A 22,678-nucleotide genomic window follows, 5' to 3' on the forward strand; every position below is an offset into this window, starting at 1 on the left:
ATATCCTCGTCATACCTACTCCTGCTTTCACAACAGAAAAAGGTTGGTTGGTTTATGGGGTTTAACGTCCCAAAGCGACTCAAGCTATGAGAGACGCCGTAGTGGAGGGCTCCGGAAATTTCGACCACCTGGGGTTCTTTAACATGCACTGACATCGCACAGTACACGGGCCTCTGGAATTTCTCCTCCAAAGAAATTCAACCGCCATGGCCGGGATCGAACCCGCGTCTTTCGGGTCAGCAGCCGAGCACCATCACTACTGAGCCACCGCGGCGGAACAACAGAAAAAGCTATACTGACACCAAATCCTACAGTATGAATCCCACTGACGACTGCACCCAAACAAAACAATGCATAATGATAGTTGGACCAACTATCATTATGCATTGTTGTATGTCACTTTTAACAAGCTTCAGACTACATGCTTTTCTAGACGTACTAACCTTGAGATGGTGCATCTGGCAAAAGCTTTGCATGTTCAGAAGTGACAGGATGTGCACGTTCAGCTGGCTTCAAGGTAGTTGTTGCCAATGTCTTTTCCTGAGCCAATGTAGTCACTTCAGAAGTTGCAGCGAGGCTGGTACCTGCAGTTGCTGCAGAGCCTTCAAATGGTTTCTTGACTGAAGTCTTCTCAGCTTCAAGATGCTTTGTCGCATCATTCACATCAGGGTGCTGCTTCCCTGCATCCGCAGCTGTATATGAAACAGAAGAGTCCATCTGAACAGCAAGCAAACAATGCACTTTCCTGATTCACCCTGTACGCTTTACTGTACACCAGTGTACCAGTGCAAGAGGAGCAGGGGTGATGTTGCAAACTTTCTAACTTGTAAACCTGACTGAGGAAGACACATCACATCTGCCAGGTTAATGCAAATGAATTAAGACTCTCTCTTTTACTAAAGGTGCCTTAATTTTGCCTACCATAAGGACAAACTTTCTTTATGACTGCTAGATCAGCTCAGGTGATTTTCTCTTCGGCATTATTTTAACCAAATAGTAGCAGACTTGGGAGTCACATTTTCATTTCCACCCATATTCCCTTTTATTCACGTGCCATGACATATGCAGCCAAACTCAAACAAGCTTTCAAGCTTTGCTGATAATGCATACAGGCAATAAAGCTGCCTGTGTTCACACCCGTGACCAAAATGTTTTATGCCTCAAGCGAGCAGAACTGCTTTGAGTAACGGCACCTATGAGCATTGCTGCTCCTTCTTGTTTTGAAAACAGATATGAACATCACCCCAGCGGTTAAAACAAGATTTGAATTAGAATGAAACACTTACATGGAGCAATCGGAGCATTCATTTCACACTCTAACCATTACCGTACCAAGCCCAGAGTAAGTGCTCTAAAATGCCCTATTTAAAAGAGAATATACGAGGGAAGCCAACAGCCACTTAAACAAAGGAGCACAGGAGACTGTTTTTATTATTGTATTTTTTTTTAAATTTGTGGTGTTGATCATAAGATTTATAGTGTAATTATTTTATCGCTTAGTGATTACTAATTAGAAAGCAGAAGAAAAAAACCAAATGCCGCCGGTGCTCAATAGTTCAGCGAGGGCCTCGGTTCTGGAAGTCTTGATGCCACAGGTAGCATAAAAGGGTTCTCACGCAGTTTCTGCCCTCACCATTCGATGATGTTCCATGTCATACTCACGGTAATACAGGGCTTACTACGTCCGCCGCTGTGGACAAGGGTGCTACAGGTGAACACTCTCAAGATTAGGTTACACTACACATAAATACACCCAAAGCAGAAGATTGGCCGGCCGTCGCTCAGTTGGTAGAGCACCAGACATGAAATTCGGAGGTTGTGGGTTCGGATCTCACCAGCAGCATGTGGTTGTGTTTTCTTCTGCTTTCTAACCAATTATCTTTAAGCAATAAAATAATTACACTATTAACATCCAATTAATCAGCACCACAAGTTTTAAACTCTTGTATTTGACACTCTCCTGTGCTCCTTGGTTTCGGAGGCTGTTGGCTTCCTTCATATGTATGTCGTAGCGAGCCTCTCATATCCCTTCCCTTGTCTACTCAAAATTAAAAAAAAAGGCATTTGAGATGCTCAACTACTTACTTTGGGTTCAGAGCATTATTAGTCTGAGCATAAAATAAATGCTCTATTTTAACATTTCTTAGGAACTTCAACTGCAGCGTTCCCCATTAGAATACATATGATTTTACTAGTGAAAATTACTAGTGAAAATTATATATTTGCAGGTTGCTCAAGATGCTCACTGCAAGTAACATGGCTTTTACTTCTACTGAAAGTATATGCATGTAAGGAGCAGGTGCTGTCACACAGTTTTTTTTTTTTTGCATATTGTCTCCAAAAACTCTGCACGTCTGCCTGGAGAAAAATGATAAGAGTATATCATATACATTTTTCATCCCCGAAGTCATAGCAGGATACACATCCAATAGCAACTCGGTCATAGATCAGGCTGCTGATCTAATAGTGAGGGGAGGCTGTAGTATTAAGAGTTACTACTACCACTGACCCCATAGCGACAATTACTCAAATGCCAGCTGTACGAATTAAAAGTAAAAGCCCATGTGACCATTACCACACTTATATGGCATCCCACAAAAACATTGCCAACCCATTACAAAAGCAGCTGCAAGCAGGAGTTCCTGCTTTCACCGTGCAAGTGACTCGAATAACATTGGTAATTTACCTGCACTGGCAGTCAACTTGCCACCACCTGATGAGGCTGGACGTCCAACTCCACTTTCGTGTTGCTCAACCACCGGAGCATGCTCTGGTTTGGGAACCAGGTGCTTAGCAGGTAACAAACTTGGTTCTTGGGCACTTCCACCACTTTCCACTTGAACCTGGTGATCTTGGTTCGACTTGACTTGAGCATGGCTGTTCAGTGGGACACCAACAACCTTGCTTTCCCCTATAGCTTGGCTTCCTACAGTGGAAGTAGGTTCTGATTGCACAACCTTGTTTGGGTCACCACCCTCACCACTCTCAACAGGTTTCTTGCTCTCAGAATGTACTACACCAGGTAGTGCAGCATTAGGTGCATCTGGTTTTTTGGCGTTCTTTTCAAAGCCATCACTTGCTGCAGCTGCTTTTCTTGCTGCTTCTTCACCTCCTTCTTTATTCAAAGTCATAGAAGGGACCGCCAGAGCACAAACTGAAAAAGGGAAAATATATATGTGTATATATGCATGCATGTGTGCGTGTATGAAGAGAAAATAAAATGAAAATTTTTAAACAGATAAAAACAAATAATGCAGAAAAAAATGGGACAGCCTCATACGTATTTCTTTAAGCTAATGAAATGGCTGCCTTCTACAAACCACAAACACACCCATTCTAGCCCTATAAATGAAAACATTGCAATACTACAAGTGTGACTGATTTGGCACATCTAGAAACAAGGCACAGCTCAGCATGTTCGCAAAACATGCCAAGCATACTGCATTAAGTACTCTGAGAAATGAAACTGAATGCCTGTTGCTGCATCAAAGGAAGATAGCAGGCAAAAGTTATAGTATCCCCAAAAAAACGATCCTCCCAAAATATGCTCCTTGCCCCTCAGGTAATACTCCTACACTTTTTTCTAAGTTCGGTGATCTTTGCGATCTTCTACACAACTCTGCAGTTTCTTAGCAAAGCTAGCATTAGACCACTGATGCAACTCTCATCATGTGGTAAATACACACACACATAGTACAGTCACGGTTAAGAAAAAGTTACAATTTTAAAAATAGGAAGAGTTCCAAACTGGCCTTCTAAACATATTAATCGCCTAACCTTCCAAGCAAGAATACATTTAATTTACTCTGTTTCCAGAAAAGATGAGGCCCATGGTTGTAATGCCAACATAGCTGTACAGATCTTGCTATGACAGTACTGCCTCCCACAGACAAGCTGCAGGAAATCACTTGAGCCAGCATGAAACATGAAAAGCAATCAGTGTATAAGAAGCTATCCACCAAAAAAGGACCAAAGGTCTGTTTCCTCTGTTGATACTTCCAAAGCTCGTTTTTAAAGTACAGCGTAATGTTGTTAATTTCTCACTGTAACATATAGCCATCCCATGATAACATGTATTTCATGCAAATGCAGACATCATGAAGATCTGGTTCTAGATGCTTTCTTCATCTGTGAGAAGCGCAACAAAAGCTTGTTGCAAACAGTGCCTATCGTACACCAGGGTTGAGGAGTTTGTGATTCAAAGTTCAAATAATTCTGCTTTTTCTCATTTTCAAAATACCAAAAACTTTGGAATGTATGTTTAATGGTTGAGACAGCCATAGGACAAAATTTTTGATGGAATCAGGTAACACTTATATGCAGTTAAATGAGAATTGTGTGCCTGATTGCACCCACGAACATGAGTGACTTGGCTTCAGTGCCAAGCTGAGTGTGATCCTCAAGCAACATACTTTCCAAAACATCACAAATGCTACAGCACAACCAGCACCATGCCCGGAGCAGCCACTTATGACTGCTATCACAACTTACTACAGTAGTAATTGTAAAACAAGTTATTTTCACAATTAGCTAGTAGACCTGCAGGCAAATATTGAAGATAAAATGCAGTTGTGAACACAATAGATAAAAAGAGTGGAAATGACCAATATGGCAATCATAGATGATAGCACAAGTCAACGGACAAACTCCATGATAACAAGGGTTTTAGGTCCCACTCTCTGGACATGCACAAGGTGGCTGAGAAAGGTCTCAAGACCTTGTCATGGTATGCATACAGTTGTCCTGCTCCTCTTATGTCATTGGAAGGCAACGTATACTACAAAAGTTAAGCAGCTGTCCTTTGCAGTTGCAATGAGGTTCAGAAAAATGGAAACCGAAATAAATACAGGGGCCATTTAGTCCCGCTTTCTATAGTATGTAAATATCATTATTGTATTTAAAGAGGCCCTGAAGCACTTTCTGAGAACAAGAAATAAACATGCATGCAATAGTTTCATGGCATTTGCCTCTCTTCTAACCACTGTCTTCTGTAGCTCGGAAAAACACATTTATACTTTCTAACATATACTAACAACCTTCAACTACTGGTGTGTTTTTAAGAAATACAATTAGTTGATGGAATCCCTGGCAGACTCCACAAACGCGATAATCGAAAATATATCTCTCTTTTGAATTTACTAGGGCTGCAACATTCCACTTCCGGCTCCTTAATTACAATAACGTACTGGAGTATGCACCTTATGTGCTATTGTATGCAAGGTATTGTCCCTTGTTTTCTCACATTACAGGGCTATACAATCAGCAAACAAGTTTGATGTACCAGAACCAATGAAATGACATGCCACTGCAAAAGCAGGAACAAACTTAGCCTGCCCATTCTTTGGAAAGAACCAAAGCGGAGCTGCTACGTAACTCCACTCTCTTAAATGGTGCTCAAATGAAACTGACAGCCACTATGACATTCTGCACAGCACTATTAACAAACGTCGCAAACTGCTTCCTCAAGTACAAGCGAAATGAAGGGCATTTAGACGTGGCCCAAAGCATTTGTGTGCTTCACTGAGGACTGTTTTTTTTTTCTTTCACATGCTTTGCAGATGAAAGGCTGTGCCTGCCTATAAATCACAACTAGTGGGAAAAAACTACTGTTATGTAATGCCAATTAAATATAACTTTTTAGTTACCTTTGACATGACAAATTTTTCTTATTTACTCCCATGTCTCACTATTTACTATTGCGCGCAGACACACCCCCAACGTTACTAAATGTAAGATGTCTATCAGCGAAAACTTAAATAATGTCTGATTACATGGCACCACACAATGCCTAAATTAAGCTCACCTGCAACACCCGGACACGCGCACGCATATACAGAATACATTGCACAAGACATGATCGGCTCTCAAAAGTATAGCTCCCAGAGAAACAGTACCGATTTAGGCAAAGTCGTCCACAAAAGCAGAAAATTACGATCGTGAACCCTCAACAAAACTCTCGACGTCAAAGGTACTGCAGCGTGTTTCGTGCCGTTAGACAGATCACACAAGTTATTGTCGTTTACCTTGAACACTATGAACAATGAAGAGCCAAAGTAAGAAGCAAGCAGTTCTACTTGAGAGCTTGAAGACTCCCATGGCAGCGACGATTTTGACGAATACTGCTTTTAAAATAAAAGTTTCGTTGATAACTCAGCTACGACGCTAAACAAAACTAACTGTAGCAGGACTGCAGTTTGGTAACTAGAACGGACAGCAGTTGTCTGTAGCCGCGAACACTATTTGCTTCTCCGTCCTCTGGTTGCAATCTTTTAGTCAACAAGCTTAAGCGCTGAAGCCACAGAAACGGTTTCACCCACTTTCATCAGCGCTTCGCTATGCGGTGCTAATCGACTGCATGACTGCCCGAAGCCGTCCGAACCGCACAGTTACGGTCGCGCCATAGTTGCGAAAATATACGCAAAAATAATAACGTTGAAGCTTGGTCTTAATAAACAAGGCATAATAACAAAATTATAAAGTTGCTTGTCACTGTCACTGTTGGAATACGAAAAATGCGAACGAGTTGGCGGAAGTAGCGGAAGTTATGGCGGAGGTGGGCGGAGGCAACGGAAGTAACGGAAGTTAAATTCGATCACAGGTCAAAGTTGAAGGTTGAAGTTGTAGATTGAACGAGTTTTGAGTGATTTTTTATTAGATTAGTACGTACTATGTGTTCGCGATGGGTTTAATGCTCTGAAAAGGTGCTGTGTGACTGTAACGACTTCAGCACTGCACTACTTTGGGTTACTTCGAGTGCTTCGAGTTCAGTTCATAGTTTGCAAACATTGCAAATCTCATCAGCTCACTGGTTGGCCTGTGTCGGGCGATACGGTCCGCAATCCTAACGGGTTTCTCAAAGCCAATCATGAAGGAAGGAACTCCATTGCCCGAAGGGACATTGTTGTTCGACTATCAGATTGCCGGACACGTCCACGGGAACAAAAAAACCAAGTTAGGTAATTCAGATCATCCCGCAAAATGTTCGCTGTAGTGTTCATTTCCGTCTCTGTGTTTTTCTTTATTTATCCTTGTGTTATTCTGCATTAAGGTCTTATCCGTGGCATACTGCTGTATGCTGACAGGGATGTCTGGCGCGCTGCTGCTGTTACGCCCTCATCTTTAGTGCCGCTGCTGAATTTTATGTGAATAAAAGCATGAGACTAGACTTTTGAAGTTTGCTTGGTAATATATCTCCTACGGACTGTCACTTGGTAATTCGTAAAATTCGCCCAAGTTTACTTGAACATGGCCAAGCGTACGCATACCTATAAACGCTATTGCCTTCGGCTTGCCAAGTAGTCCAGTGAATTACTTTCAATGAATTACTTTCGTTTGGCGTGCTGCCTCATGCATGGCGGTTTATCTGCCCGTGTGATTTGTGAAATTGCCTTCCCTAGTGAATTTTCTGCGCGCTGTTAAGCAGCGTTGCTGTCTTACTTCTATGCCTCTTAACACGGCGATGCAGCTGTAAATTCCTGTATAAGAATGTTCAGGTGCATCGGTAATAAGAACCATACCACTACGATCGGTTCCGCAGTTATTAAAAGCCCTTCCATTAAACATGTTCTTGTCGGTATTTTTATCAAAAGACGGAATGAAGGGTGCGTGTACCAAGCAAAAAAAAAAAGGTTCATTTGTGGAGACTGAATAGCCACTGAAGCCTTTATGCATGCTCGTTCTCCCAAGCAGGCAAAACGTTCTTGCAGAGCAGAAATATTTTATGTATACTGCCATGTGTATACATACCTTAAACTTTCAGAAAACAAGGCTGGTGACTTTCTCTAAGCACAACGCTGAAGAGTAGACTATTTTTCGTGTAGAATGTGATAATTTTGTGAATTACAACGCCATATATCTTTCTGTGTACTTCAAAGAGTACGCATTTTGGCTTTTGCTCATGCTGTGCTTGTTCTGCTACATAATAGCTACACTGTTTTGGGTTTATCTTGGAAACAGGTGTTGCAGACAGCTTTCGTTGTGTCTCTGTGCTTCCAAGGTAACAGCCATCACCAGTTTTTGCAGGTTGAAGATGCCTGCTTACTGAAAGTATGTACAGTTGCAGCCAGAATGTACAGTACAGTTGCAGCACACTTTGCTGTTGTGACTCTTTTTACATGCTACGTAGGGGAGATAAGAAGGCTTCTTCCATTTATGCGTGTTTGTGTGCCAGCAGCATTTGCCAGCATATGTATTCGGTTCCACCTAATGCCTTGGTAAGGTGTGAAAGAAGTTTCATTGCTGAAGCATGCTCTGTATTATTGTGGCTGCGACTGTACAGTGTGTCCCACTTCAAAGTAGCGTGGATATTTTTTGCCTCATTTTTGGAGAAAGTGAAGCAGCATGTTGGTATTTAGAATTCCAGTTTTCCATTCTAACTTTTCCAACTTTTTCCATGGAAAAAGTGGCATTCAGCATTGTTAGCTCATGCAAAATTTTGGCGCTCGGGGGAAGGGGGGGGTGAAATTGCCCCCACTGCGCCCCCATAAATCTGCCTCTGGCTTCTTTAGCATGGCACAAGCAGATTAAATTAGTGCTGCAGTTGCAGAAAGAAAATTTTGTATTAATAATCTTGTAATAAAGTTGGCGGCAACCATTAATAATGTAGAGTAAAGTTGGGTGCCAGCCACTTCCAAATGGTGAATATCGTACTACCTCAGTATAAGACATAAAATATTTGTACCTTACATTGTAACATAGAGGGCATTTATTTGGCAAAAGCAGATTGTACATTAGTGATAAATATACATACAGTTAAAAATGAGCTAACAAGGTTACAATGATGATTTGAGACCTTTGCAAGACATCAAAAATAATCAAAAAGGACGTCTTTGTGCATTTCATTTTTGTATGAAGCGACCAACTTATGTGAATCTCCGTAGGTAGTTTTATTCAGTCTCTCATTTTTGATGGACTCATTCTTTCTACATTCTGTCTTTAGGGGAAACAGCCCCTAATTGCTTTGGAGCCTTTGTATTGAATTTGCCTGCATAGGAATGGTTTGGTTTGGTTTATTGGGGTTTAACGTCCCAAAGCAACTCAGGCTATGAAGGACGCTGTAGTGAAGGGTTCCGGAAATTTCGACCACCTGGGGTTCTTTAACATGCACTGACATTGCTCAGCATACGGGCCTCTAGAATTTCGCCTTCATCGAAATTCAGCCGCGGCGGCTGGGATTGAACCCGTGTTTTCCGGGTCAGCAGCCAAGCGCTGTAACCACTGAGCCACCGCGGCGGGGCTGCATAGGAATGATTAACTTAAGCAGTCATAGCTAACTCTGTTTCTATATTTTTTTGTTTATTGTTAATCTCTTTGTGCTTCATGTTAAGGTATGTTTTAGTTCGATATCTGGAGAAGCTAGCTTTTACAACCTCAAATGAGCAGGGAAATTTTTCATTGCTTTTTTGTCTCCTGACTACTTGCAGGCCTTCTGAAGCATAAAGATGGGTCCATCCTGAAGCCTCTGCTGAGCTGTGACGAGCGCACACTGCGAGAGCATAAGTTTTATGAACGAGTGTTTAGTGCCCAAGATTCTCCACCAGAGCTTCTGACCCTGAGAGCCTTCTTGCCTAAGTACTTAGGAACCTGGAAAACGAACTTCCTTGGACAAGGCACGAGTGCAGCATTAGACTGCATTACTTTTCGTTAAAAAGTGTGTCACACATTTTATATAAAAATAATGTGAGATGATGAAAAGAAATAGGGGCAAGTTTGGATTTGAGAATAACCACCTCCTGTGTTGTACTGCACGTCAGAGCATATGCATGCAGATGGGACTATGACTGTAATGTAGAAGCAGCAATTGTACATTCTCATAGGCCTTCAAATTTTAATGGATGCACTGCAGATTTCTGAAAATATTGAAAGTGAATAGAAAAATCATCATTTAATCTGTTCTCTTTGCTTTTTAAAAATTTTTAAAGAATGTTGACAAAGCGTACGAAGTCTCACAGATTGCTCTTCAGATGTCTTGCTAGGAAAGTCAACTTTTACTCCAAGTTATGTACTGAAAAAATTGTTAAATGCAGTGACAAAGAATTGTTGAACTGTGCAGCATCTGTTATCATCTTGGCACCTAGTAGAAAGAAAACCTGTCAGTTAAGAAAACAGAACAGATATTAAAGAATAAAAAAGGTCTTGAATCTCTGTTAGGTACAGTGGTGAGCAGTTGCAAAAGGAATTATGCAGGAAGTTACTTTCATTTACCCATAAGCGGCAAAATGTACTTTGGTACAGAATGCCTGGCACTCAATGAATTAAGTTTTGCAACTTACATGAAGTACTGCTTGCTTTTTATTAGCCCCTGGTGGTCAGTTCACACTTACTTGTGAAGCTACTGTAAATATTTAATCATCTGACCTGCACTTGAAAAGAGCACAAGACTAAGCATGTTGTTGATGAAGGCCAAGGATGATTTCATCCTTACTCAAGGAGATGTGGATACAATCAAAACTGCTTCTACTCACCCAGCATGTGTTATGAGGCAGTGAGACATGAAGGAAGTTGCATTTTTGAAGATGGCAAAATGTAGTCACATAGCTGAAGTATGAAAATACTACTTGTATGATGAAGCTGTTGGTAATGCTGCTTCAGTTTCTCTGTTGTAAAACGTGCAAGTGCCCAGTAGGAGCCACAGGAGCACAAGACACTGAAGGAGCCGCTGGGCTTGTATAGCAAATGCACTAATTCCAGTGAGTGCTGCTAGAATGGCATTCTTCTGGGCTAGTTGGTGTGGTTCCATTTGTGGGGTCCAGCTTGAACATTGGGATGTGGCAAGATGCACAGAATACATTGCAGCAATGTGTTCTGTGTGTCTCCCTTTGTCCCAGTGTTCAAGCTGGCCCCCACAAATTAGTGCTGCTCAAGTGTGCAGAACAGAAGGTCAGTTGATGTTTGCGAGCAAAAAACTGGCATTTCTAAATATTTATCCCCTTTGTATATTTATACAGTATTTCTCAGGACAGTCCTTTACTTACTCTTGAAAGGGACTGCAAACCATAATTCAAAGTCAGCTGAAGTATGTAAATTACCTTTAAAGGTTGTAAAATATGCAGGTGTCACCAAAAATGGGTTTGTTGAGTGGCAAAATAGTTTAATCATGTAAGTACCTATGGAGACTGCATTTTTTGTACTACAAGAGATGATAATATTTAGATGAGCAAGTTTACTAGATGTGCCTCAAAGATTGTTTTCGAGAAATAATGCCTAGAGTATGATGGAATGTTTTGGATTAGTGGCTTTTTAAAAGTGTGATGTATGAATAGTATGCAAAGCACACCAAGCATCGAGATAATGAGAAAAAAAGGCTGCTATAGTCTTGTCGTATGCAGCTGGCCTAATCGCACCATACTATTTCATGATATCATGATTCAGTCACTCTGGCACAGAATATGGCTTGCAAGTTTCTGATTTCTTAGAACAGCCATCTGTGCCAAACGTATAACAAATAACTGTGAGGGGCCCAAATGTTAGACTGCACTAAAGAAATGTAACGCTGAGATGTTGAATTTATAGTTCCTTTACGCATGAAGTATGCTACTTAACATAGCCTGGCCGTGATATGAGGTGCTGCACATTGTGCTTTGCCACCAGCCTTCCCCCTGGTGGCTACTTTCATGGATGTGTGCCTCCTTGGCAGAAGTGGAGTACTTGCGATTGGACGATGTGACCCGTGAGTTCCGGAGGCCCAGCGTCATGGATGTGAAGATAGGGGCTCAAACTTATGACCCATTGGCTACCCCTGAGAAAGTTGCCCTTGAAGATGCGAAGTACCCATGGAGCCGGCAGCTTGGCTTCCGTATCCTTGGCATGCGGGTGAGACACTGCTGAACTTCTTGACTGGACCAATGTCTGATGGTAACATCTATGAGATCAGCCAATGAGCTCGGTACAAAACATGTCTGTGCTGAGAAATTTTGGTTGAAAATATCCGAGGACAGATCTACATAAATTTCAGAGCGACACATTATCTTCTGCTGCATTTATTTAAAGCTGATTGATGAGCAAGTCAAAACAAGAAAACCAAGAAAGGTCATTAATGAGCACACATGAAGAGCTACATACAGTGACAAGTTGCCAGATTAATCTTTATGCATTCCTAAATAAGAGAAAATGAGCACAGTCTCGTTCATTGTATATGAGGCCTATTAACACAAGCACTTTTAACCCAATGTTGCTAAAAAAGTCATATATAAGTTCTTCTACTTCTTAAATAAAAAATGGGAATAATCTAGCAGAGAATTTTAGACGATAATTTTGAAGCAGTGTTCACAAACTTCTTAGGTTTGAAAATTCTTTGAACTTTTTTTTTATTGTTTTCTCTATGCATGCAGTGTCCTGTCTGGTGTTTTTTCACCTATTTATTTAGTTTTATGTGAAAGCTTCGATATGGCGCTGATGCATTTAAGCCTTGTACTGACTTTGTTTCTTCTTTCCATTCTTGCACTCATTACGAGCAAATGACTGCTGTTTTAATTTTTATTTGCCCTTCCATTTTGGACTGCATTGCTTTCACCACAGTACCATGTTAATGAAGAAAAAAAGCAAATACTGATGCATTTACTGAAAATACTTCAACAGAATTGGTGTATCTTGTATTGCCTTTCACTGTTTCTTTACACTGTGTGGAAGAGGAAGCAAATGTGTAATTTTTGTATGTGTTAGGCATGTGTGATGGTCGTATGACATTGGAGTGTACTTCCACTTTGTGGAAACTATATCAGAGAGATCGTATGCCTTTCTGTAGATAAATTTAGTCATAATTTCAGTATTGTTATCAAACATATAATTGCATATCTTCATTTGCAATGAAACAGTATAATTTTGTATAATATATAAAACATTATGAATAAAAATCATCATGCCACTGTGGGAGCAAAAGTAAAATGAGGGTGTCATGCCCATAAGCATTGCCAGATAATGATAGAACCCAGCAAATTTTTTTGTGCATAATTGTGTTCAACAAAAATTTAACTGGAGTCGCATGAATGCATCTGTGCTTACACTGACATGCACCATAAGCACTGATAGGGTAGTGGCAGAACCCAGTCAGTTTTTTTTTTTTCACATGGGAGGAGACCTGCATGCATAGTTGTGCTAAACAAAATATTTAACTGGAGTCACTTGAAAGGATTTATGCTGTACACTCATGCCTCATAAGCATTGGCAGAGTAATGCAGGATGTCTAGTGACCTGGAAAACCTGGAACTATCAGGAAAACTTTGTGCACTTGGAGAAATCAGAATTTTCAGGGATACAATAAAACATTTGGCCAACTCAAGGAAAGTACGAACTGAAATTGACCTGATTATCTGCAGTGATTTGCGACAGTATTGTGAGTGCCAAGCATGCAGTCTGTGCACATTTGCATGACATAATTTTGCTTTGCGCGCATGTAATGTGTGACATCTTGCTTAATTTTATCTGTTTTTCTCGTCCACGAAGCAATTACTCTATATGATAGTTTGTTCTCTGCTGGTTGCCACTCTCCTTACAAAGTTTAGGCTGGTGCTGAGCAATAAATGAGGGTGCATTCGAAAGTATTTTTCGTGGAAACAGTCAGAATAAGTAGTGAGTAGAATTACCTTTCAGTTTTGCATCCTTTATGTGAATGTCGAGTGCCTAGAAGAAAAACAACATAGCCACCATAATTAAAGGGACACTAATCCACTCCATCAAAGTTTTGTTTGCAGTAGAAATCAGTTCTGTGACTCTTACTGGCTACGTTGTTGTTATTCCAGCAGCAAAATACTTGCTGAGAAATGGGATTTAAAAATGGAACATTTTTTGCCCCCCTGTTGATTTGCACTACTGAGGTCACGATCGAAAAGGACTCCGTGGTCACCACTTGGAAGTGAATGGCGGTGTAGCCTAAACTCAGGGATCCCTGTGCTAAAAAAGTTGAGCGGACACTTATGCTCCGCCTTTAGGCATGATACGACAGTGGTTCCTCTTGCCCATGCAGACATGGACACTGTGTCCTCTCTCACAGTCACAGTCATTACGTGAAAGACCACACGGCATACATGTAAAGCCCCGCGTTAACCAAGCTGCATGAACGTGCCTGCATGGCATTGCAGTAGCGCGTATGACTCGCAACCTGAGGGTCAGGGGTTCGATTCCTGTGTAGGCTACATAGGTGTGGTTACTAGGAATACAGTGATAGATCTGCTGTGTAGCAGCTTGAAACGGGATGCTTGTAATTTGAGCCGTCATCTGCTCCGTGTTTATATGAGGGTGAGGAGGAGGACGATTGGCAGATGGTCCGTGCGCTTGGTGCATTGCTTGCGGTTGCTCCGATCCCTGAAGATCCGATGTGCTGCTGGTCGACATGACCTTTGCTGTATTTTTACAGTTTAAGTGACTGTGAAGAAAACAAGAAAGATTATTTCTTTGCTGTTTTCTCACAGGTTTTTGACAAACATGAACAGAAGTACCGCATATATGGGAAGGATTATGGCCTCAAGCAGACACCAGACACCATTCTTGACGGTATGCTGTTTTCTTCCTGTTTATCTTAGGCTCCTGTGTAAGAGCTTAGGCAAGGATCTAACAACATATGTAAATGCCGGAAAATTTAATATTAGAGGCTCTAGAAAAGTGCTGAGCATGGCTTTAAATAACCTCCATGATTGAGAATAAAAAAATTGAAAATAAAAATGAGCTGTTTGAAGTCCATTTTAAACTTGATATAGTTATGCTTACTAACTGCGTGTTAACACAACAGAAAGATTATTAAATACCTTTCAAGAAGAAGCACTTCTCTCACTTTATGAATGAAAAATGTTTTCAGTACCAATTATGGTCTATAAGTATAGGCGTTTACGTCTAAATATCGTGCTACCTTGTCACATATATTTCATATGGGAAGTTGTGGTAATATTTCCATGCCACTGATCAAAATTTATTACATTTTCCTATATCTCCGTGAATTGAGGAAGAACCTCTGGTTTTGAGAATTTTGGTAAAGCTCAGTTAGTTTAGGGCAAAATACCAAAGCTGTACTGCTAAACTTTCTGAAGCCTTGTCATCCATGTTGGCACCTTTGTGGAGACTGAAATATCTACAAACCGCACACAGTATGTACCTCTAACAGTTGGCCTCTAGGTTCTCAAAAAATATGCCATAAATTAAGGTGCGCAGTTGCCAATGCCTAAGTCTTAAATTAAGGCTCAGCAAGTGTGTAGCACTATCGTGGACAGTGCCGTTTATTGTAATGACAATGTTGGGTAGCCATAGGAGGCATAGAAATTCAATTGAAACTTGTGCTTTTGTTTACAATAAGCACAATTTTACTGCATGCAGTGTTGTTAAAATGGCGCTCTAGTGTATTCGACTTGTATGTGATATCTCTGAACATGCTGGAGGAACTTTAGATAACTTTTCACTGTTATCTATAATAGCTTTATCTCACAGGCTGTTTAACAGTACCTGGCTGCTTCAGTTTTCTGCAGTGTTTCATTAAAGCTCTGAAAGCTTTCCTGCGACATTTGCATTCAATTACCAGATTGTTTAAATGGAGAAGAAAGGCTCTTGGTCAGAACTGAGCTAGTTGGCTGCGTTTGGATCATTCCACACTGAACGCACCAGAACTTGTGCCCAACCCTCCTCAGTTTCTTTCAAGAAATTTATGGCACTTCGGCGGCCCGGGTTCGATTTCCACCTAGACCCCAATTTTCTTTTCTTATTATTTTAAGAACCATACAACATATGATTGACAGTTTGTGCAGACACTTTTGCGGACAGCCTCTGTCTACAACTTCCGCCCACGCCGCTCATGAGCCAAGAAAGGCTTTCGTCTTAATACAGAAAAGAGCCTCGTGTCTTTGAGACTCTAGCCTTTTGGCTACAGTTTGACAGACTAGTTCCTCTTGTTTGTAACCGTTGCTGTTACCTTGCTACGTGTACTGCTGCTTACAGCTTTCAGAATTAATTGATTTTCTTGTGGTTTTCAAGAAATTTCAACTTTAAATGGTTTTGAACTTAGTGCTGTTGCAAACTCTCCCCCCCCTCTCATGTAATGCTCTTAGGGGCCTTCAGAGTAATATGAACGAACAAATGAGAGTGAGTGAAACAAACTTCAAAATTTAACCAGTAATAGAACAAGTATAACTGAGGAGTTTGCTTGGAAACATTTGATAAGAACTCCAAAAAATACTTTCAGATATCCGGCACACAACACTTTCACTCATTATCATTTGTTGTGGGATTTGGCCTTTTCTACTACACCAGATTTTTTTGCTACATAGGAGAATATCTGCTCAGTACTTCTAAGGATGTCTTAAACCGTCGTGCAGCAGATAAATTTGTATTTGGGTTTAAACAGCAGACTGTGCTTAACTGCATGTTCACCATTGTTCTTGTCAGGCTGAAATGCCTGCTCATGCAAGCCTGCTCAGTTATGCTCTTCGATTTTCTATTATGCCCTTGCATCTTTCTAGCAAAAAACCTATTGGCTGGCCACTTGTTCTTGTGAGATGGTAAACATTGTGGCACTGTTACACTGCATGTTAATCAGTGTTCGCTTATTTGATGGCTTGTGGGAAAGATTTTTTTTTTTTAATTACATCTGTGGGAAACTGAAGGTCCCTTAACTGCTCAGCTTGTCGGAGATTTTGTCCCAGCAGAGTGCGTCTGAACGAGAGTCTATTGTAGTTCTTTTCTGGAGATTTTGTCGTGGCAGATTGGGAGTTTTCAGTGTCTGTGTGTTACTTTCGCAGCTTTTCAGACATTTTTAGGCATGACACAGCAACAACCCAATGTGCCAACATTCCTGCCAGACTTGTTAGCTCAACTGCAACACATTCGACGCTGGTTTGAGACTCAGCATCTGTATGCCTTTTACTCAAGTTCAGTTTTACTTGTATATGAATCTCAGACTGACAGCTCTGATGGCAAGGCAGTTCGCTGTGTTGCTAAGATGATTGACTTTGCTCATGTCTTCCCAACATTGGAGTGTGATAAAAACTACCTGTATGGACTCTGTAAGCTTATCAGTGTACTGCGTGAAATTGCACGTGCATAGCAACTGAGGGCCAACAGTGTAGGTTGTGTCGTCTTGCTTCTGTCAGCTGTGGGCCTTAAAATAAGGCTTTTTTTATGTATGAGGCTAATCCCTAGTAATTAAAACTTGCCATTTTTAACAGATATGCCAAAGTGTAAAAAATATATGAACATTCTTAAACTTGTGATGAAATGCAATTTTTTTCAGCTGCCCAATTTTGTGACATGTATGAACTTGTGATATCCTTTTGTCTTTTCTTTTTAAAGCACATGTATACTGTGCAACCAACTATGTGAGAATATTTATGAAAAATATACTAATGTTGCCTTTTCAAGAGACTGTGAGAATACTGCCTTCTGCTTTGTTTGGGAAGTAGTAAACGAGCAGTTGCATGGCTGTATAATGAATGGCATGTGTGCCTGATAGCTAGATTCATACGTTCCATAACCACGTTTATGTTTATTAATTCTTACACTTCTTTTCAATTCATACAATTCATGGTATTACTCGCTGTATACCAAGATTACTGAGCATTGGAACCTGTGATTAAAGCACTGAATACAGAATAGCATTATGCCAAAAGTGTGTGCAAGTCAAAAAAAGAATGCCTGCATAAGACAGGCATTCGCTAGCAGTGAAAATAGTGAGCCAACTGACTTGTGACATCTGGTTACCAAATGGCACGCAATGGCGTCACCCAAGGGCATTTTGTCACCAGATTTGTACAAGTGCATGGAACTGTACTGCCGTGTCTTCTCTGTATACTTTTTTACACCTCATCAGTGTCATAACGACCAATGTGTGACTTACCTCTTGTAGTTTGTCAGCAAAAGGACAGTGGTACAGAGTAGCTGATGACAGCAACATAAAGAAAATGTGCTTTATGTGTGCATTGAAAGCTAACAAGGCACTACCATTCATCTGAAAACCACCAAATATACTTACAACCTTTATAGTATGCTCTGTACTTTATGGCACACCCTGAATCACTCATAAACATCCGTCCGCTTGATGTCTCTGTGAGAGTGCACTGAAGAAGGCACTCTGCAAATTTGTGCACAATTTTAAACCTGGTGTTGGTATATTCTAACATTCCTAGCAGACACTCTGCAGAGCGGTTTTAGTAGCACTTGTTATAGAACACAAGAACATTAATGTATTAGCATTACATAGCAAGTCTTTTACAGGGTATAAATGCTGATGCAAAATTTGCACAACAGTCTCCAAAACAAAGTTTTCAGTTATGCAGCAATTGCAATGGTTGACATATGTTATTATTCATACTAGATTGTAACATACTTGCATTAGAAAGTGACAATCAGGTGTTCATCTTCAATGCAGTTATGTTTCATTGTTTTATTCATTTTCTTTTTGGGTGCCAGAAATATATAACAGGCGATTAATGGGTATGCACATTCATAATGCAGTGTTTTTGTCTCATCTGTGGCTTTCTTTCCAGGGTAGCCAGGCAGCTAATTGAATGAACATGGTAATTTACATGTTGCTCTAGAATTGCAGGTTATGAATTCAAGGTTGTATAGGTTGCATTGTTTATTCCATGTTAATTTATATTTTTGAACAAATATTCTATACTTATATAAGTCATGCGACGTGAAACTTTTTTTGTGCATTGAATTTATGTGTGTCAAAAAACTATAGAGCAATTTTTACTGATTGAGATAAAGCCAGCAAAGAAATGAACATTATGAAGGATTTGGCATTCTTGAGAAGGGCAAAAGTGGTGACACACTTAGCTGGGTCCAGCTTTCTATTTTACACACCCAAATGCTTGCTCATAAGTTAATCTCCAGTAATGTTTAGGCTTCAGGGCTCTGATGCTTTCATTTTTCATCAAGCATGGCCTGTTTACAACTATTTCTTCAGCATCTTAGTGCATTTCATGACATCTGTCATGCTACGTACGCAATCCTCGTTTGCAAATTTCACAATATATGTGCAAATCTGTGCTTGTCTCTAATCATAGAAGCCCTCAAAAGGAATTCAAATTTTATGAAACAGTTGGTGTTCGAATCAGGTAAATTCACTAAAGTTTTGTTTCATTTTCATTCACTGGTGTAAATCTGCAAAACAAGTAAATGCAGAAGTTCAATCTGCAACACAAAAATAAGAAATCGCCAGCTGTGATGCAGTTTAGAAGGCTAGGGAACAAGGTCAGTCATTCCACTGCATGGTTACATTACATGGTTAAATTTCATGCCTGTAAGCCCTATGCCCTTGTGTGGTGTTGCCAGCTCTGTGTGCCTCATCAAGTGTGGTGCTTGTTGTTTGTACTGGCAGCTATATCAGAGCTGTGCACTGGGCTGTAGTGCCGCATTTCAGATCTGTGCATCAAGCACGTGCATGTGACATCTTTTTGTCATGTGCCAAAACACTTTACCTAATTTCACTGTGCAGCACTGGTGGCTTTTACTCTTCTGGCTTATTATAGATGCTGGCCATTTCGCACTGGTAGCCATTGCCTTGTCTGAGCATTAGTGTACCACAATTAGGCTGTCGCTTCAAATTTTTAATGTTAAAGGGACTGAGAGGTGATTTTTAAGGGTCAAAATTTTTTTTAACAAGGTGGAAATCTTGGCAGCCTAAGTGCCTGATACCATGTAGTGGTTGTGCAAGAAATGTAATATACTGTAAATCATTTTTTGGCCAGTAAATGCAATTCTTTTTATGTATATATCAGTGATGAAAATAGTGACAGTTGAACGCAATAGCAGTTTCACACCAGAAAAAGAAACCAAAAACAAATGTGACCCTAACAAGAGCAAGTCTGTTGTTGAAAAATGTGGTTGTCATCTTTTCACAGGCCCTCAGGACTGTTGATTACTTCAATGCTAATACATGCATGCTTGTACCTTCTTTTTGTGTGCATGCTTGTGTACAACAGCATCAGTCCATTGTATTTAGGGGAATTCCCCAAGGTGGAGCCTATTTCAGTTAAGAGGGTAATTACTCATTACCATCCACCTGAGTACAGCAAATGGTTACCAGAAAAGCTACACAGGTTACTGAGCTGGCAGTTGTTTCGGCCTCGTCCTGCTATGTGATAGGTGTCCGGGTTAGCTTGGTAGAGCAACTTCCCCGGACATATGGTGGTACGGTGAAGATTCTAAGAAAACTGTGTAGCTTTTCTTTGTAGCCTCTTCACTCAGATGAAAACTAATGAGTAGTTACTCCTTTAGTTTAAAAATGCCAATGCATGCCACTGAGCTATGAAGCCACCAAGTTTCCCGCATTCCACTTGTTGATGTAAATCCTAGCTGAAATCAATAGTGGGCATGGCCAAAGCATGTAATGCAAAGGGAAGATAATGGAAGATAATGTAATGCAAAGGGAAGGGGTAGATAAGTGCAGTGGCACTTTTTAACACAGGTCTTTTATATTAGAAAATGCACTGGAAAGAGCATAACTACTTATAAAATAAAACAAATTTTAAAGAAACAGTTCACTGCATTTAATAACATCTAGGTCATGTATACTGATATATGGTCATGTAGTGGGATTCATTGATGGTGCCACTTTTGCCACAGATGGTTGCTTCACCTAGCTTTATGCATTTTCAATGCCAGATTAAAATTACAGTTTTTTGTGCAGCTGGTAATATCATGGTAATATATTTGTGGATTAATGGTACAGTGGCAAGACTAGTAATATTGTATCTGTCAATGCGAAGCAGAGTGTTTTTGGTCACTGTCAGCTTCTTTCAATGTGGATGTTAGGGCGTTGAAGTTGGCGTCTATGTAATGTATTAAATGAGCCTGTGAAAGAACTGAAAATTTAACATACATTTAAGTGGGGCAGAGCATCTAATTGTGGAAGAAATTAAGTTGTGGGAGATCACTGTTGCAGAGTTTCCATACAAATGAAGCTATATATAGGAATAGAGCTCTTATGTAATCTTGTAAACCATGTACAAATGCTTCTGCTGTGAAACCACGCTTTGTGGTGCAGTTTTGATGTAATTAATCAAGGGTGCCAATATCTGGTTCCACACCTCGAGGCAGCACTCTTTGTACAATTTTAGCTGTGTGTTAAATCACTGTTGATTAATGTCTATACAAGTTTTTACTCGTTAGTTTGTGTACACTATGTCTGATGAAATAAACATTGTTGTACTGTTTATGTTTCCTGTTGTTTGATGGAAGTCTAATGCAGCAACAGTTTAAATTACCCCAAGCCCATGAGAAAAAAGTGCACTTTAAAAACACAGACATGAATCCCAACCTTCTGTGATGAGTAATTTACCTTTTTCTTTCACATTTTTTTGTAGCTTCTCCGCAGTATTCAAATACTGCATGCTTGTTTAAAGAATTGTTATTCTTATATTTTTTTACTTTGCCTAGAAGGGAATCCTGCAATCGGGATGGTGCACGTAATTGGTCACTGATGCCTTTAACTATTGCACCTTTATTGCTGAGGATGTTTTATTAACTGCCAGGTCATCCAACAAGAACTAATGTGTTCAGGCTCACCAGCAGACTGTGTTTGTATGTGTGCCAAAGGCTGACAGTGACCTGAATTTAATTTGTGATAAGACATCAGACAAGTGATAAAATATATGTAGTTAAGGTTTAGATATCTTTGAATGCATTGCAGTGGCAAGAAAAGTCACACTGCGGTGATTAGTAAATATTGTGACTTGCCGAACCAATAAATCAGAAAATAATTTGGGAAATAAACATGGTATTGTCATTAGAATTTCTTGCTACGTTTTGGAATAGGCTGTGGTTATATGAACAAAAGAAAATATTTTATTGGTACAGTTTATAGAAGCGGTGGCCGCAGCTGGCAAAGGACAGGGTTAATCGGAGAGACATGGGAGAGGCCTTTGCCCTGCAGTGGGCATAGTCAGGCTCGTGATGATGATAGAAGCTTGACACTTGCTCGTGATGATGGTAGAAGCTTGACACTTATTAGTATGTCTCGTGCATGCTTTTCTTATAATTAAATTCTGAAGAAATTAATTAATGATTAAATGAACTGGCAAGACTGCACATTGGTAATCAAGTAAATAGCAATGAACTGCAGTGGCTGCGAATTAATTTTGACCACCTGGGGTTCTTTATTGGGCCCCACGATGACGAGCTGCCGCAGCGGCATAGTGGTTATGGTATTCGGCTGCTGACCCGAAAAACGCGGGTTCAATCCTGGCTGCGGTAGTCGAATTTCGATGAAGGCGAAATTCTAGAGGCCCATGTACTGTGCGATGTCAGTGCCCGTTAAAGAACCCCAGGTGGTTGTAAATTTTTGGAGCCCTTCACTACAGCGTCCCTCGTAGTCTGAGTCGCTTTGGGACGTAAAACCCCCATAGACCATAGACCACAATCTCGGTACACATGCATAATTCTATTGTGCCTTCATGAAAATGTTGCAGCAACCAGAAACCAGAAACAACCTGTAACCTTGTGCTCAGTAGCAGAGTGCCACTGGTGCTGTTTTTCCTTGGCACTGTGAAATCTATTAAATTGTTAGTCATGTTTACTTTTCACACATTGCCATCTTTTGCTATCATATCCCTGTTCTCCTTCATTGCATGTGCTTGACAAGGTACAAAGCATGTTAAGCAGCTTCTAGTTTTTTAAAATACTGCAATATATATCTTGTTGCACTTCTTAGTGCTAATATGAGTTTGCTGTGGCATGGCATAATTAGAAATCTGTGTAA

The 22,678-nt window shown here is 40.4% G+C and overlaps 2 protein-coding genes across 2 annotated transcripts in view; one reads left to right on the forward strand and one right to left on the reverse strand.

Moving 5' to 3' along the window:
* The window catches only part of LOC149351681 (uncharacterized), a 22,362-nt gene extending 15,824 nt beyond the window's left edge, over window positions 1–6,538 (reverse strand). Inside the window, exons 1-3 of the mRNA XM_089581035.1 lie at window positions 6,024–6,538; window positions 2,687–3,154; window positions 444–692 (exon numbers count right to left, since the gene is read on the reverse strand). Coding sequence (XP_089437161.1) covers window positions 444–692; window positions 2,687–3,154; window positions 6,024–6,096 — 790 coding nt within the window. The 5' untranslated portion in view covers window positions 6,097–6,538. The remainder of the gene's footprint in view (window positions 1–443; window positions 693–2,686; window positions 3,155–6,023) is intronic.
* LOC149351682 (inositol polyphosphate multikinase-like) lies at window positions 6,532–21,136 on the forward strand. Its single transcript, XM_089581036.1, has 5 exons — window positions 6,532–6,956; window positions 9,423–9,608; window positions 11,636–11,811; window positions 14,406–14,487; window positions 16,716–21,136. Exons 1-5 carry the CDS (start codon window positions 6,866–6,868, stop codon window positions 17,018–17,020), a joined length of 840 nt encoding a protein of 279 aa, XP_089437162.1. The 5' UTR covers window positions 6,532–6,865; the 3' UTR covers window positions 17,021–21,136.
* The last annotated feature ends 1,542 nt before the right edge of the window (window positions 21,137–22,678 follow it).

The sequence above is a fragment of the Amblyomma mixtum genome, chromosome 3 (genome assembly GCF_055824585.1).
Source record: "Amblyomma mixtum isolate Tamu chromosome 3, ASM5582458v1, whole genome shotgun sequence".
Lineage (NCBI taxonomy): Eukaryota > Metazoa > Arthropoda > Arachnida > Ixodida > Ixodidae > Amblyomma > Amblyomma mixtum.

Coding starts and splice junctions, on each gene's coding strand:
- LOC149351682 (XM_089581036.1), top strand. CDS start 6,866: ATGAAGGAAGGAACTCCATTGCCCGAAGGGACATTGTTGTTCGACTAT. Junction 11,812..14,405: donor TCCGTATCCTTGGCATGCGG/GTGAGACACTGC, acceptor GTTTTCTCACAG/GTTTTTGACAAACATGAACA. Junction 14,488..16,715: donor ACCAGACACCATTCTTGACG/GTATGCTGTTTT, acceptor TTACTTTCGCAG/CTTTTCAGACATTTTTAGGC.